A 13,954-nucleotide genomic window follows, 5' to 3' on the forward strand; every position below is an offset into this window, starting at 1 on the left:
TAACACGTGCTGTCTTTGGTTAAAAGAGCGTGCTCTATTGGAGTATAGAGTATAGAACTGAGCTAAAGCTGTCACGCCATCTGCCAAATTGTAATATGTCCGACCTTTTCCGAGACTTTTTTCTAGCTTTACTTTCGTCAATTGAAAGTGAAATTTCGGAACAAGCGAGCAAAGGTTTGCAAAAATGCCAAGCGCAGTAATTTACGCTACTGTAACGTGAGCAGAGACAAAAATCCTGAAAGATAAAACTAAAAAGCTTCAGGCAAGCAGGAAGCGGCTAGAGCACTTACGTCTCGTGTTTCCCCCTACACTTCTTTCGCGCTTTAACCGCTCCCTGCGTGATTTACAACAGAACAGAGGATAGTCAAGGCTTCTTTATTTATTAATTAAGATTTAAGTCTATTGCAATCATATAAGTACATGCTTAAAAGCATGTATGTATATGTCTGCTGTAAATCTGTAAATCTGTTCAAAGCAGGAACTGGAAAAAAAACACAACATACTTTTTTGAAAAAAACATGCGTGAACACAGTAAGGACTTTTTGACAATTATTAATTTTTATTTCTACTTGAATCTAGTCAGTTTTCCTATCCAAAAGTGTATCTGTAAAGCTAAATTCCAGTAAGCATAGTTCCAGATATTCTTTGATTTCTTCTCCATACTCGCCCAAACAGATTACTAGTATTTTCAACCTGCAAGAAGATGAACATTTCAATACAAAATCACGTTTTGTGGAGTCTGTTGGGGGCTGTGCGTTGTTGATATTATTGCCTCTTAAAAGTTGATGGCTTAAGCACATGAAAAAATTAAAATACTGGAACGTTCGAACATGAAATATTTGGCGATTACCAAATCTATCTTTGAATCTTAGTAAAAAATGTCCAAAGTCATATCGTGTTAGCCTAATTCCATTGTTTTAAGAACTGTTTCACATTTGCATTTTTTCACTCTCTCAGAAATATCAACAAATCGCTAGAGGAATGCTGAGAATACACACGCGCCGTTATTTATCGGGGTAAATTTTGTCTTAGTAACTTTTGATTTTCTGATCTAGAATTGGATGTTCGTAATTCAAAATACATGTAAACTATTGCGTAATAGTTAAAGGGGTTTTGACCTTAATTGTTGATATGTTCTGCAGGTGATCTAGCCTTTGCACTTAGTTGGCTCAGAATCGCTGAAGCTTTTATGATTCCTTATGCCCTTGTGTTATTTTAAATAATTGGATTAAATACGGTGCACTGAAAACTGCACGCTCCGCAATCGGTCACTCTCTTTTACCATTCAAAGTCCCGAATACGGATCTTGCCCTTGAATGGTGTTTGTCTCTGATTTATTCAACCCATCCACCGTCTTGGCAATTTTAATGACATTATCCCTCAGGTATGAGTGGAAGGAGTTTTTTTCAAGCAAAGAAATGGAAAACTGAGACAAAAGCCATGACAATTTTAAAAATACCCAAGCTGAAAAGAGAATTCGAACAATGCGCCCCTTGGCGACAATGTGTAATACTCTGCAATTCAACTTTCTTCTCATCGTCTAAACAGGCAGCTACATTTTTCAATGTTAGATCAAATACTGCCTTAAAAATCAGTTATGAGAGTCAAGGATACATTTACGAATGGATCGTTGCCGCTTAATTAATTATTTTCGCGTACAGGTCGAATTGAATCGTTTTGAGGAAGAGAATTTCAAAACTCACAGTGATATACATTTACATAGCACGTTCCTATTGTAGCAAGAGTGAAATAGTTTCTGTAAAGTATGAGCCGGCAGAAAAATCAGCAGTTACAGAAAAAGTTTCATTCTAGCTGATGATAAAATTTTCAGGGAGATAAAATTTTCAGTGAGATAAAATTTTCAGTTTTATTAAAAACGGCGACTGAAGTATTTACACGATGGACATGGCACCAAATTTCAGTGTAATCAATTCTCTAGAAATTTACCCAATCTCTTCGAGTGTAAGTAGATGATTGAAAGACTAACCTTTTTTCTATGAAAGAAACGCTTTTTTCCTTTGCAGTACATTGAAGCTGGTCGACATTTTCGCATCTCAGCTGGTTCTGACTCCACAGACTCTACTGATAAAACTTGCAGAATAGTCAAAATTATCAATAGACAAATGCAGATCCTAATCATATTGAGCCAAATATAAGAAAATCAGGAGTACAGAGTTTAGAACCAGAGTGATTGGTACCGACGAAGCTTACGAAGCTTGATTGTCTTGCTATTGCTATCAAACGTTCCTCTTTTATTTTGAGATGTCCTCCAGATGTACCTTGATGATGCTCTTTGAAGATTCACTTTCAAGCCCAAACCACCCTCAGGCGGAAAAGCTTTCATAACTTTGACGGCAACAAGAGATACTCGAGCGAAATAAATCATACTGATACTAAGTCCATGGAACAGATAATGTTCTTTCTAATTGCTGTAGCAAAAGGTTTGATAACATATTGATTGATGGGGCTGAGCGCAGTAATTAAAGGGTTTTTTTTCCCTAAAGATTTCCTGATTTCCATCGGTTTTATCAGTCAAATGCTAAAAACAGTTAACTTTTTGTCTTTAATTTATTTTTTATATGAACTTCTTAATTCTTGACGTCAAAATCTAGTATATCAGAACGAGTATTAAAGTAGCTGCGATTATTTGTGGGGGTTAAGGAAGTTAATGTTTGTTTTCAAGCTATAAATCTTTACTTTTTCCTTTCAAACACTCGTATACAATTAGATAACGGGAAAAACTCTTTATAGCGGCATTTTGATAAAGGAATTAGAAACAAAGGAGGTCTACATTTTATTCCTTTTCAATGATGTCGGGGTAATTTGGAGAAAATTCCTATTTCCGTGGAAAGCTTATCTCCCTTTTCACTTGCACTACGATTACTGTATGCAAAGATAGCTTTATATGCCAAAGAGGGTTCCTCAATGGACCGTGTAGTAGCAGTTTGTTTGAGATTTTAAGATAAATGAAAAACATCCACCTCGCATTAATTAAGAACATCTCGGTGAGCCCATTGCAATAAATGCCTAACAAAATCTTGATGGTAATTAATCTTCAATTCTTTCGGTCGCCATCAGAGTCTCTCTCTTTTGAAACTTCAATGGTTTTATGTATCTGCAAAAGTAAGAGTGTATGTTTGAGTTGACTGAGTCTAAAAATGTGGCACATGGTCGAAAAAATTGAAAACCTTCATATTTTGCCTAGGGATACGTAATAGCGAACTTAGAAACGTGATGAAGTTTTTTTTCCAGACTTGCCTCTTTCTTCTAGAAAATTCGCGATAACTTAGCGTTGATAGTCGTAAAATGACGGAAACGAGTGTCCCGAGTTGGGGAAAATGAACTTTGCTCATGAGAAGCGCATTAGAAAGCAAGTTCGTTTCAATTTGATATATTTGTATCAGATAGAGGAATAGTTTAAGACTAAAACGGGACCATTTTATTTAATTCATTTACGTCGCAACAAAATCTAATTAGGCATCCTATCTTTTAATCCGGCATTTAAGGCAAATTTAGCAGTTACCGCCGTATGCGATAAGGAAATCAATACAGTAAACAAACCCTGCATAGCTGACGGCAGCAGATTGGTTTTCATCCCAGCTTTCGTTTCAAATTCTCGTCTATTTCCCCTAGCGAAATTGTTTACAATAGAACATTCCGTAATTAGCGACAGGCGTTTGTGCTTCATTGTAGACTTGAAAGAGGACAATTCAATTATTTATACCTGTAGGTCAACGGTTCCCTGCCTAAGACGTTGAAGACGGGCTGGAAACTGATACTAGTGTGGATGTAACACACTCAGGCGTTCGTTACGCAAGTCTAAACGTAATGCAATGTTGTTCCCATCTTGCAATTTTAATTTCTCTTATCAGTTAGTCATCGCTGTGAGACTTAACTTCATAAAGGCAATCTCACGCAGGGTTACATTGATGCTGTTGTGCACAACGTGACGTCACTCAACTGTTACTTGGTGGAGCCAATAAGCAGAAAACAAAACAAGCAAAAAGAATAAGGGTAGGAAAGAGAGGAAAAAATAATAGTGAAGAAAAAATATTGGGGAAAGGATCAAAGGTCAGATTACAGACGAAACAGACGCAAAGAAAAAAAAAGAGTGAAATAGGCGAAGAACTGGAAACGGAATGAGATAGATAAGATAAACTAGAGTTGAGGACACATAATGAACGGTGTGCCATTTGAAGTCACTGATTCAAACAAAGAATCTTAGCTGAGTTTGGAACATTCTTCCCTAATTGAGAGTTCTTGTTACAAAATTCTCGGAAATTGAAATAAATCTTCTAAGGCATTTGTTGGGGGAAGGTGTTCGCAGGATAAAACAGCTTAGTCGAGAAAAAGGTGATCCTTTTGATACTTCAGCTATCATTTAAAGACTGTCAGCAATACCAATGTTGAGGCCGTAATATATATTTGATATTACATCGAGCGCCAATTCTAAACTCACCTTCCAGCAATCGAACCTGGACACCTGTTCCGGGCATCGCTCTTTTTTTAGGCGTTGGATAGAGGAGAGAGTCACAAAGAGTTATCCAGCCTTACTTAAGGAAATCGCGCAAGGCTGATCGCAGAATTAGCAAGGTATTTTCGAGCAAAATTTTGTTTCATAATCCTTTTTTCAGGTTTTCTTTTTTGAATATTTTTATTTCGAGGAAGTTTTCCTAAGTGTTGCATAGCGCCAGTCTAGTTCAACTGCCAAGTGGGCACGGCACGTTGTTTCCCTAATTTGCTGTAAATTTGTGTTCGACTTTCGAGACTTCATGTGATAGCCTTCTAACAAGGCTGTGCTAAGGAAGACAACTAACCAGGCGCCGCAAAAAGTAACTTCTTACTAACCGAGCGCAAGGGCCGTACTGAGAATTACTGGCCCGAAATCATGGCAGTGAGGAGTGACCGCAGCGAACAAATGACAATGCTCCGATTTTTCCTCAAGACTGTCCCGCCGTATATTAAGTCGTTAGAACTTTCAACCTCGAGGTTTTTTCATCAACTGTCCATTTTCTCACTGCACTTTTTTGTTTGAAAATACATGTCCTTGCAACTTATGATACCTCGTGTTTGCGTTTTTCTGCCAGATATCCATAGTAGAAAAGTTTGTCTTTTTCATTTCAATAAAGGTGTTAACCTACTTGTAGCCGTACCCTCCCCCCAACGTTTCACTTGGGGGGGGGGGGGGGGGAAGCTGGGAACATGTGTTGTCTGTCAAAGATCCAAACACTCTGGCTCTATTTTCCTAATGAGAATGCTTACGGACAGTTTACATCTCAAAGAAATTACGATGAATCTTTGAGCAACCTTTCAACATCGCTGACAACATTGAAAAGATGCGAAGGAAACTAATCTGAGGTAGCTATCGACATTCACATACAGAAGGCTTAAGCCTTGACGTGCGGACGTGATATCAGTAACTCCGTTGCCGAATGATGTTACTTAATTATCACTTACTCTCTACTGTTCCTTTCTAAACATCTATAGTGTTTTTTTCCGTTACTCTACCTTTTATTTTAATCTAATTTGCCAATGGGAAGAGAAGGAAGGAGTTCAAAGCCAGATAGCCCAGTACAAAGCGAACAAGATCAGGCCGTCATTACTGAGACGACCATGGTGCAGATGAGTATGTCACCCTGGGAACTGTTCGGGAATTATTTAAGGCTTAATAGTCGGTTGCCGGGCCATTAAAAACAAGATTGGCATTGACATCGACATGGAGAAAGCGCACAGAGTCGAACGCAAGCCCAAAATTCAAGTCAGCCACGCACCATCGTTAGCAAATTACACGACTGGAAAGAGAGAACAAGTACTACGCAAGACACGCGATGAAAAACTAAGTGGCATCCATATCAGCGAGGATTTAGCGGTTGCTACACTGATAAACCGCGAACCCTTGATACCGAAGTTGAGAGTTGCAAAAGAAGCAGAAGATCGCTTACTTTGTTCTTGATCGATTAATTATTCGAGAAAAACCGGCGAGCTGACTCAATAAAGTAATACTTTAGAGTTATTACCCTTCAGTACTTTAGATGATCACAACTTTCCGATAATAATTGTTTAAATATACAATGGCTTTATAAAGTTTGAACCTAAGAGGCTTCTCAGTTTAAAATTTAATCCTCTGCTGTATACTTTCTATAGAAACTTTGTTTCACGCTATGATCTCGATCCAGACGTTAATTTTTACCATCAAAACTTGGATTGTGAATATTACACAGAGGGTAGCTTTAAGTATAAGATGTTCGAAAATCATGATCGAGTAAATTTTAATAAATCTCGCCCTCCTCCATTTAAACAATCCTAGAATTTTTCATAAGCTGGATAAAATTTCTAATTTTTTGGGGAGATATTGCGATGAAATTCTCTGTTGTTGGTTTATCTGAGACTTGGCTAAATGATGCAAGTGATTCGCCTCATATAATTTAATTTTATTCCTAAAAACCGAGTCAGTAGGACCGTCGGAGGTGTCGGTTTTTACATTGCAGACATTTAGAACTCAAACATCGCTCTGACTTGGCTTTTATTGGCAATTGTGCTGAGTGGCTATTTGTTGAAATCAATAGAGCCAAGGAAAAAAACATAATGATAGGTGGTATTTAGTGGTCACCACACCAAAATTTTCAAGAGTTTATACATGAAATAGATCAATTAGTAAACGATATTTCAAAGAGAACAAGACCGTTTTCTCAATGGGTGACTGGAATGTAAATCTATAGAGCTACCCGTGTCACTATGGTACGGGCAAATTTTTTTATATGTAATGTTTTCATGGATTTTTTTTCCATTAATTACTCGCCCAACTAGAATAACTTCTCACAAGGCCTCACTTATTGATATCTTCACGAATGACCCGCTTAGCCAGTGCATTAGTGGTCTCTTATGATATTTATTTTATGATATTTCTAATCATCTTCTGATTTTTGCTATTACATTGGGCTTTTAGCATGCTTTTGGTGATCGCAACAGGTATCTTACCTTTTGTCTCAAAACTCAACAAAATGTGGCATGATTTAAGTCTGAACTTGAAAATGTAAACTAGACGGAGTTTCCCGGTTATTTTGACCCGTACGTAGCCTATAAAAGCTTTCTTGAGAGGTACGCTGCTGTTTTTAACCAATGCTTTCCTTTGAAAAAACCCTGGCTATCTAAGCACTTTTAAAATCAATTTGAAGAAAGAACGTGCTATACAAGTGTTTAAGAAGAAGCTTGAAGAGGCAAAAACGAATGTAAAATGCTCTTGGAGGCTGCTCGATGAGGTCCTGAAATTTTTAAGTATGAAGTAGTCAATATTTGTAACACTTTGCGCTCTGGGTAAGGTACAAGCTTCGATAATATTTCCATAAGTCTTTTCAAAGAAGCTATTTCTTCAATAAGAAATCCTTTGACTCATATCTCTAATTTATCGTTAAGTTCTGGAGTTGTCTCAGCAGAGCTAAAGATTGCTCGTGTCGTTCCATTGTTTAACTGGTGATGAGTCATTATTTTCAAATTACAGACCTATTTCTGTTCTTCCCTCTTTCTCTAAAATTTTATAAAAACTTGTCCAAAATCGTATTGCTGATTATTTGAGTAAATATAAGATACTATCCGATAATCAATTCGGTTTTCGTAAACAGCATTCAACTGAATATGCCTTAGCTCTTTTATATGACAAAATTTATTCTGCTATTGATAATAATGAGAGAACAGTAGGTATATTTAGGCATTTGACACGGTAAACCATGAAATTTTACTTGAGAAGCTTCTACACAATGATTTTCGCGGTGTTGCATTTAACTGGCTTGAAGACTATCTCAACAATAGACAACATATTGTTCAGTTTAAATCGATTTGATTCATCCTATTCAAATATCAAGTGTGGTGCCCCCCTGGGCTCCATTCTTGGTCCTCTGCTCTTTCTAATTTACATCAATGATATGTATGATGTCTCAAAGGTTTTTAGACTTCATTATTTTTGCTGAGGATAAAAACATCGTTTTCTCTCATAAAAATTTGAATTTTATCGAAAAAGCCTTGAATGAAGAATTCCTTAACTTAACAGACTAGTGCAAAGCCAATGAACTTTCGATGAATATAATTATATCAAATTTCATGGTTTTCAAACCAAGACAGAAAAAGGAAAATCTTAACATTAAACTAGAGACTACCCAATGTACTATTGACCAAGTTAAAGAATCTATGTCTATAGGCGTTATTCTTAACGAAAATTTGTCATGGAAACCGCACATTGCTAATATCGCTAGGAAAGTTTAAAAATTCATTGGTATAATCTACAAAGCTATGGTCTCTTCCTACCTACTTCAACTTTATGTACCTTGTACTATAGTCTTGTTCATCCCTACTTACTCGATTGCATTACGGTATGGGGCTCCACTTATCCATCCACCTTGAAACGTATTGTCCTACTCCAGAAAAAGGTGGTACAAATTATATCCAGAAGTATTTTTAACGCTCATACTGAACCTACATTTAAGCAGTTGAAAACCCCTAATTTATACAGTATATATCGATTTCAAATTGGAAAGATCATGTTTTTGTTCAAGATAAGCCGTCTTCTTGATGCTCTTAAAAAACTATTTTGGTTTTCGAGTAGCAATTATTGCTATTACACTAAACTATGCGATCGGCGATTCGTCTTACATACCCTCTAACAGAACAAATATCAAACAGTTTGCTTTATGTTTCCAAGGACCTAACTTTTTCAATTATTTTAATGTAGAAATCTAAAATGTTGGCACACTTTCCATGTTGAAGTATAAATTGTGAACATTACTCCTAAGTTGACTCCCTTCTTACTCTTCTTTATTTATTTATTAATTTTTTTTGTATTACTATTTTTATTTTTTTCTTACTTTTCTCACGCTGCTTAAGTATGTTTGTTTGAGTATCTGCTATTGTTGTTCTTTTTTTATGTGCGTCCCCTTTCCTTTTTAACCTAAAATATTTTGCACCTAAATCACGCCATAAAACTGATACCTCACTTTTTTAAATAGGAGGAGCCTGTAACTCGCATAACCCTCTTCGTTTCCCTACGGGTTTCCTCGCCTCATGCTAAATCTTGGCCATATCATATTAATGTATATGTAATTCGTTTTTTTACTTCTACTGATGTATCATAATTACAAAATGGCAAAAAAATCGCCGCGTCATATTGTTTCAATGGATGTTGCCAAGTTGTTTTAGTAGTGATTATTGGGTTCTTCAAGATTGACCTTTTGCTTTTTCTCATTGAATGACTGAGAGGAAATTGAAGGAGATGGTTGAATTTCTTGTCTTACTCCTGAAGGTAATGTGAAAGGTCTTGTTGGTGTTTAGCCATGCAGAGACTCGACATGGCGTTCACATGCTGAAAGTACGTAAACAAGTCCTGATCATCCGGTTGACACTTGGTCTTCACTAGTGTTGGAACCATTTCTACATTGCTCATCCAGACTTTCGCATGTCACGTTTTCAATAGTTAAGTATTCCGCTTGTGCTTGCAAAACCGATACCCTAGCTTTAAATGGATTGTCAGCGATGGCTCCGTGAGTGGAATCGGAAGAAACTAAAAACTTTGATTCCGTTGATCTGATCATTACATTTACGGGTTTGATTTACGAATTTCATTAAATGGTTAGGGAACATTTAGGCCTCTTTATCTCAGGAGATACCCAGCTGTAGTTTAATAACTAATGACTCCGACTTAAGTGTCTCCCTTCCTATTCCAAGGTCCCTGAGGGTTCCCCAACAAGAAAAAAACCCCCATAAAATAGCGAGTTTTACAATTATAAGCGAAAAAAAATGAAAAGTGGTCTTGTGTTATCCTTCGGTTGCAATTAAACCTAGAAAAACCAACTTTACAGGATTAATCCAACCTGAACAAGAACACTGAACGATCTACTATTACTGTTGTTAATTTATGGATTATAACCGAAGAATGTTTTGATTAGATAACATCAAAGTGTAGTAGCCAATAGAGGAGAAAGATCTGATATTGTGTACATAGGTAACACAGTCCAAGGGTAAGAGTGGTCTCCTCAGCTACGCAACCGTTTGTGCGACATTCCGACGAACGACTTCAAAGGTGAGTAAGATACGAAAACGTTTAACTAATTTCGTAAAATACATGTAAGATTTGAGGTAACGATGACAGTCACCATCAACAAAAAGTTTGGCCTATCTGGGCCCCCTCGGTTATCTAGGTTCATAGAATATGCCAACATGACATAACGACATTAGGATATCTTTATTGACTCTTATAAAGCTTGTTCGGTTGGAAGACTGCAAATCGAGGGTCAATCCTTTTAATCTTAATGTTTAACATAAATGTTTCATATTTTTTCATATATATGCTTTGAGGAAACTAGCTCTCTAAAACGAGGAGTCAAAGGAAGTAGTTCGTTCTTTGTTTGGCTCTCTCCTGGTCATTCTGTCAGTCACCCAAGTACTTACTGTCTCCAAACTCTTGGATGTCGTTAGCGATTGTCTAGGATATACGGAAATAGAAATATCAACCTGGTCTGCAATTAATAAATCTTGGAGTAAACTGATAATACAAGCATTAGACATCAAGCATCATTGCATTGCAGCATTAATCTGGAGTGCATGATGTGGTCCTCATCGAGGGTTCACTTTCTTCATTTTTATTTAACAACAATAGGACATCTTCCTTGTTTTTTCATTCTGCTATATTTTAGCACATTTTGATCTCAAGGTATTCATTACATTTATGTGAGATCTATACTTTTGCTTTACTTACTCTGATGACTGAAATTGCTTCATTGACAGCAAATTAAAAGTTACCCAAACTCAAACTGATAGCGTTAGACACAAACCTCGTGTGATACGTGAAAAAATACGCACTAAACTACGTGTCCATGAACCAATACCTTCAATGTTTCATCGTCAGCCTCCAAACGTCGCTGTGTCAACTGAGTGCCAAGCTGCAATGAGCATGATTCACTGTTAGTAAATCTAACTTTACAAATAAGGTTTAATCCAGAGAATCCTCTAAATAGACGCGCACCGACACGACACGCCTCAGAAAAGCGGCAACTCATTGTCAATGTGGTCCTACATGTTAGCGCAAATGAAGCCAACGTGAGTTTAGTTTTCATGTACTGGATAGTGTTTGATGTTGATTTAATTCGAAGGTTCATCAAATGTAGGAAAGGTGACACCAATATTTGCATTAACTGAAACAATAGTGATAACGAGGCGTTTAATTTAGCATAATGTTACAAAATAACCTGAATTAAGGGCGATATACAACTACCTCTGCTTGCGAATTGGATCAAGCTTGACAAACTTGCTAAGAATAAAATTCCACAATAAATAAATTAAGCTGCATGTTGCTTAGTGAGGTGAAAGCGATCAACGGTAGGTCTTACAATTGAGAACATCGGCTCATTCACGAACTCTTAATAACATGTTTACATAGAAAACCTAGGTCACAAAAGCACTGGAAAACTAAATAACCTGGCAAATCAACTTCCTGTCTGTACAACCGAAAGTAGAGTTGAATTTCGAGAATTGTGCTGCTAAAGATAAAAATTTCGGCGACAAATGGGACCACTGAATCAGCAAAATGTAGCCACAAAGTATTCTGGCTTTCCGTCTGGTGGAAAAAAAAACCGATAACTCTCTTGCATTGCTTATGATAGGTGATGGTCAGTGGCTACTAATATGATAACGTTACACACTCGTTCAGTTTAGACGGAGAACGCTTTTTTTATGAACATTTTGATGCCTACTAATTTGCTGATTGGCTGCCTTTTTTTATTGAATACAATCATTTCGTGGTCTACAGTGTTACCAGTGCTATCAAGTTGAAAAGTAGAGGAAAAAAAAGATTCATGTTGGTTTAAAACAGGGCTACCAGAAATTTTAGTGTCTGAATCTAGCGGCCATACATTCTTGAATAGGATCTCTGCTTTATCGCCCTTTATACTGTTACAGTAGATTATGCATAGGTTCACCGCAACACATTTGGAAATCAAAAGGAATTATTTTCTCACAGGAATCGGAATATTTCTTCATGAAACTAAGCTTGATCTATCATGTACGGACCTTCTTGAGATTTATATACGCGTGCCACGTGTCTCGATCAACTTTTCGTGGTCAATTCACGATTTATTATCCGAATTGCATTAGAAGTTTGGCGGCATTTGTCAACCTTAGAAACTAACGTCAAAATCATCCCGTGAAAAAGAAATAAAGACTAGTCCTTACCCATTATGTCACATTAGAACGACATCACAGCAACGTGCTGTGCCATAGTATAGCTTTTCAAAGTTTCACTTTCTATTTTCAAAGACGGTGACTCACCTTTACTTGCCTTTTCCCGTTTCGACGGTTGCACATCATTAAACCCGGTCGACAACCTTTGCCAGGCGTAGCTTCCAAAAAACCAAGTGATACTAAGTTAATCAAAAGTAATGCCGAGAGAAAAATTCCTATTTTGCAGTACATTTTCTGAATTTGAAAATTCTTCAGGCAGAGCTTGTGTGAGTGCAGATAAGAAACGTAGGTATTTGATCTGGTTTAAATAACGACAACACTAACATGGGGGGATTTTAAATTGTCTTGGCGGCATGAAAGAGACATATGTGAGCAAGGATTTTGTTAGGATATTTATTTAAAAAATAATAAAAGGTGGTTGCTTGATCAACAATTCGCACTTTTAATCAAGACTGAAAAACCAATCAGCCGTACACCATTGGTACAGATGAAAAACTTAAATGTGATAAGACGATATACTTCGGCGACAAAAATAAAATGGAACCTATTATTTCAACAAAATATGATGTTGGTAGGGTAAAATTTGTTAGACCTACAAAAGATGGGATAATTTTGATAGCTCCTTCAACGCACCTGCAAATTTCCGTCCTTCCATTTAATGAGATCAGTTTGAACTTTCAACAACTTTTCATTACGTTACTCTAATTTTTAATTTAGATTTCTCATTAACCAAGAGCTAAATTTAACCACTTATTGAGGAACATAAAATCTATGTCGTATTTGAGTATGGCTTGGTCCTATAAGAACTCTATAGTCTTGACACGTTCGATCGATATTCAAATATGAAAGCGCTAAATTCATTTTAATTGGAAGGCGTAACGAATTTACAGGCCATTTTCTAGTATCCAAACAAGAACTAATGCGCCCGTTGTTCAAAGAGACCGACCACAAATATGGGATCTTCATTTCCGAGGAACCTTTATTGTAGTTACACGGTCGGCGTAAGTAAATTTTATGTGGTCCGAAAAAGGAACCGATCTGAAGGCGAAACGTAACTCTGAAAGGTTCCTGCGTTGTCCTGATCAATCGAGGGTTTACAGTAGAATGTTTTTTCTGGTCAGTTAAAACGGTAGCTTACTTTGTTTTTCATACACTGACTTTTTCATACACTTCGGTCTATAACTTTAAGATAATATCGTACATAAGTTTTTTAACGCGCCAGAAATGTTATGTTAAATGTATTAAGTTCATATTATTAAACTATTTTATTTGAAAGACATGCGAAGAAGGCAAACGACCAGATCTGATTCGGTGCCCTTTAGCTCCGGATTGAAAACGGAACATGCACTCGATAATAAATCAGCGAGAGAGAGGATGCTAAAGATGTTCTCACTAATCAAAGCCTTGATTTTTCTCTAAGTTCGAATATTATTTAAAGTCTGTGAAAGATATTCTCTTTTTTGAAGCGAATGAATAATTACAGTCCAAGTCTTCTTCGCAAGCATAACACCACTAATACTCAATGCCATGCTCAAATTGTTGATTAATTCTTAAGGAATGATTCCCATTTTCATTTCTAAACGTATTGATGTTTGTGTTTTCTAGGTTAACGCCTTTAATTTCTTTGTCGAGTTTCCTCTTCTTTTGCGTACTGTTACATTGGTTCTACAGCTAATCCAGTGCTTTGTTAAGAAATAGCTATGTGAACAGGGCAGCGCAGCCGCAGAGTAAG

General features: G+C 36.8%; 1 protein-coding gene across 1 annotated transcript; it reads right to left on the minus strand.

Annotated features, from left to right (window-relative positions):
* Positions 1–612: 612 nt before the first annotated feature.
* LOC131789373 (uncharacterized) lies at positions 613–12,553 on the minus strand. Its single transcript, XM_059106474.2, has 5 exons — positions 12,310–12,553; positions 10,872–10,925; positions 10,423–10,468; positions 1,988–2,058; positions 613–693 (listed from the first exon to the last, which is right to left on the minus strand). Exons 1-5 carry the CDS (start codon positions 12,451–12,453, stop codon positions 613–615), a joined length of 396 nt encoding a protein of 131 aa, XP_058962457.2. The 5' UTR covers positions 12,454–12,553.
* Between the last annotated feature and the right edge of the window lie 1,401 nt (positions 12,554–13,954).

The sequence above is a fragment of the Pocillopora verrucosa genome, chromosome 11 (assembly GCF_036669915.1).
Source record: "Pocillopora verrucosa isolate sample1 chromosome 11, ASM3666991v2, whole genome shotgun sequence".
Classification (NCBI taxonomy): Eukaryota; Metazoa; Cnidaria; class Anthozoa; order Scleractinia; family Pocilloporidae; genus Pocillopora; species Pocillopora verrucosa.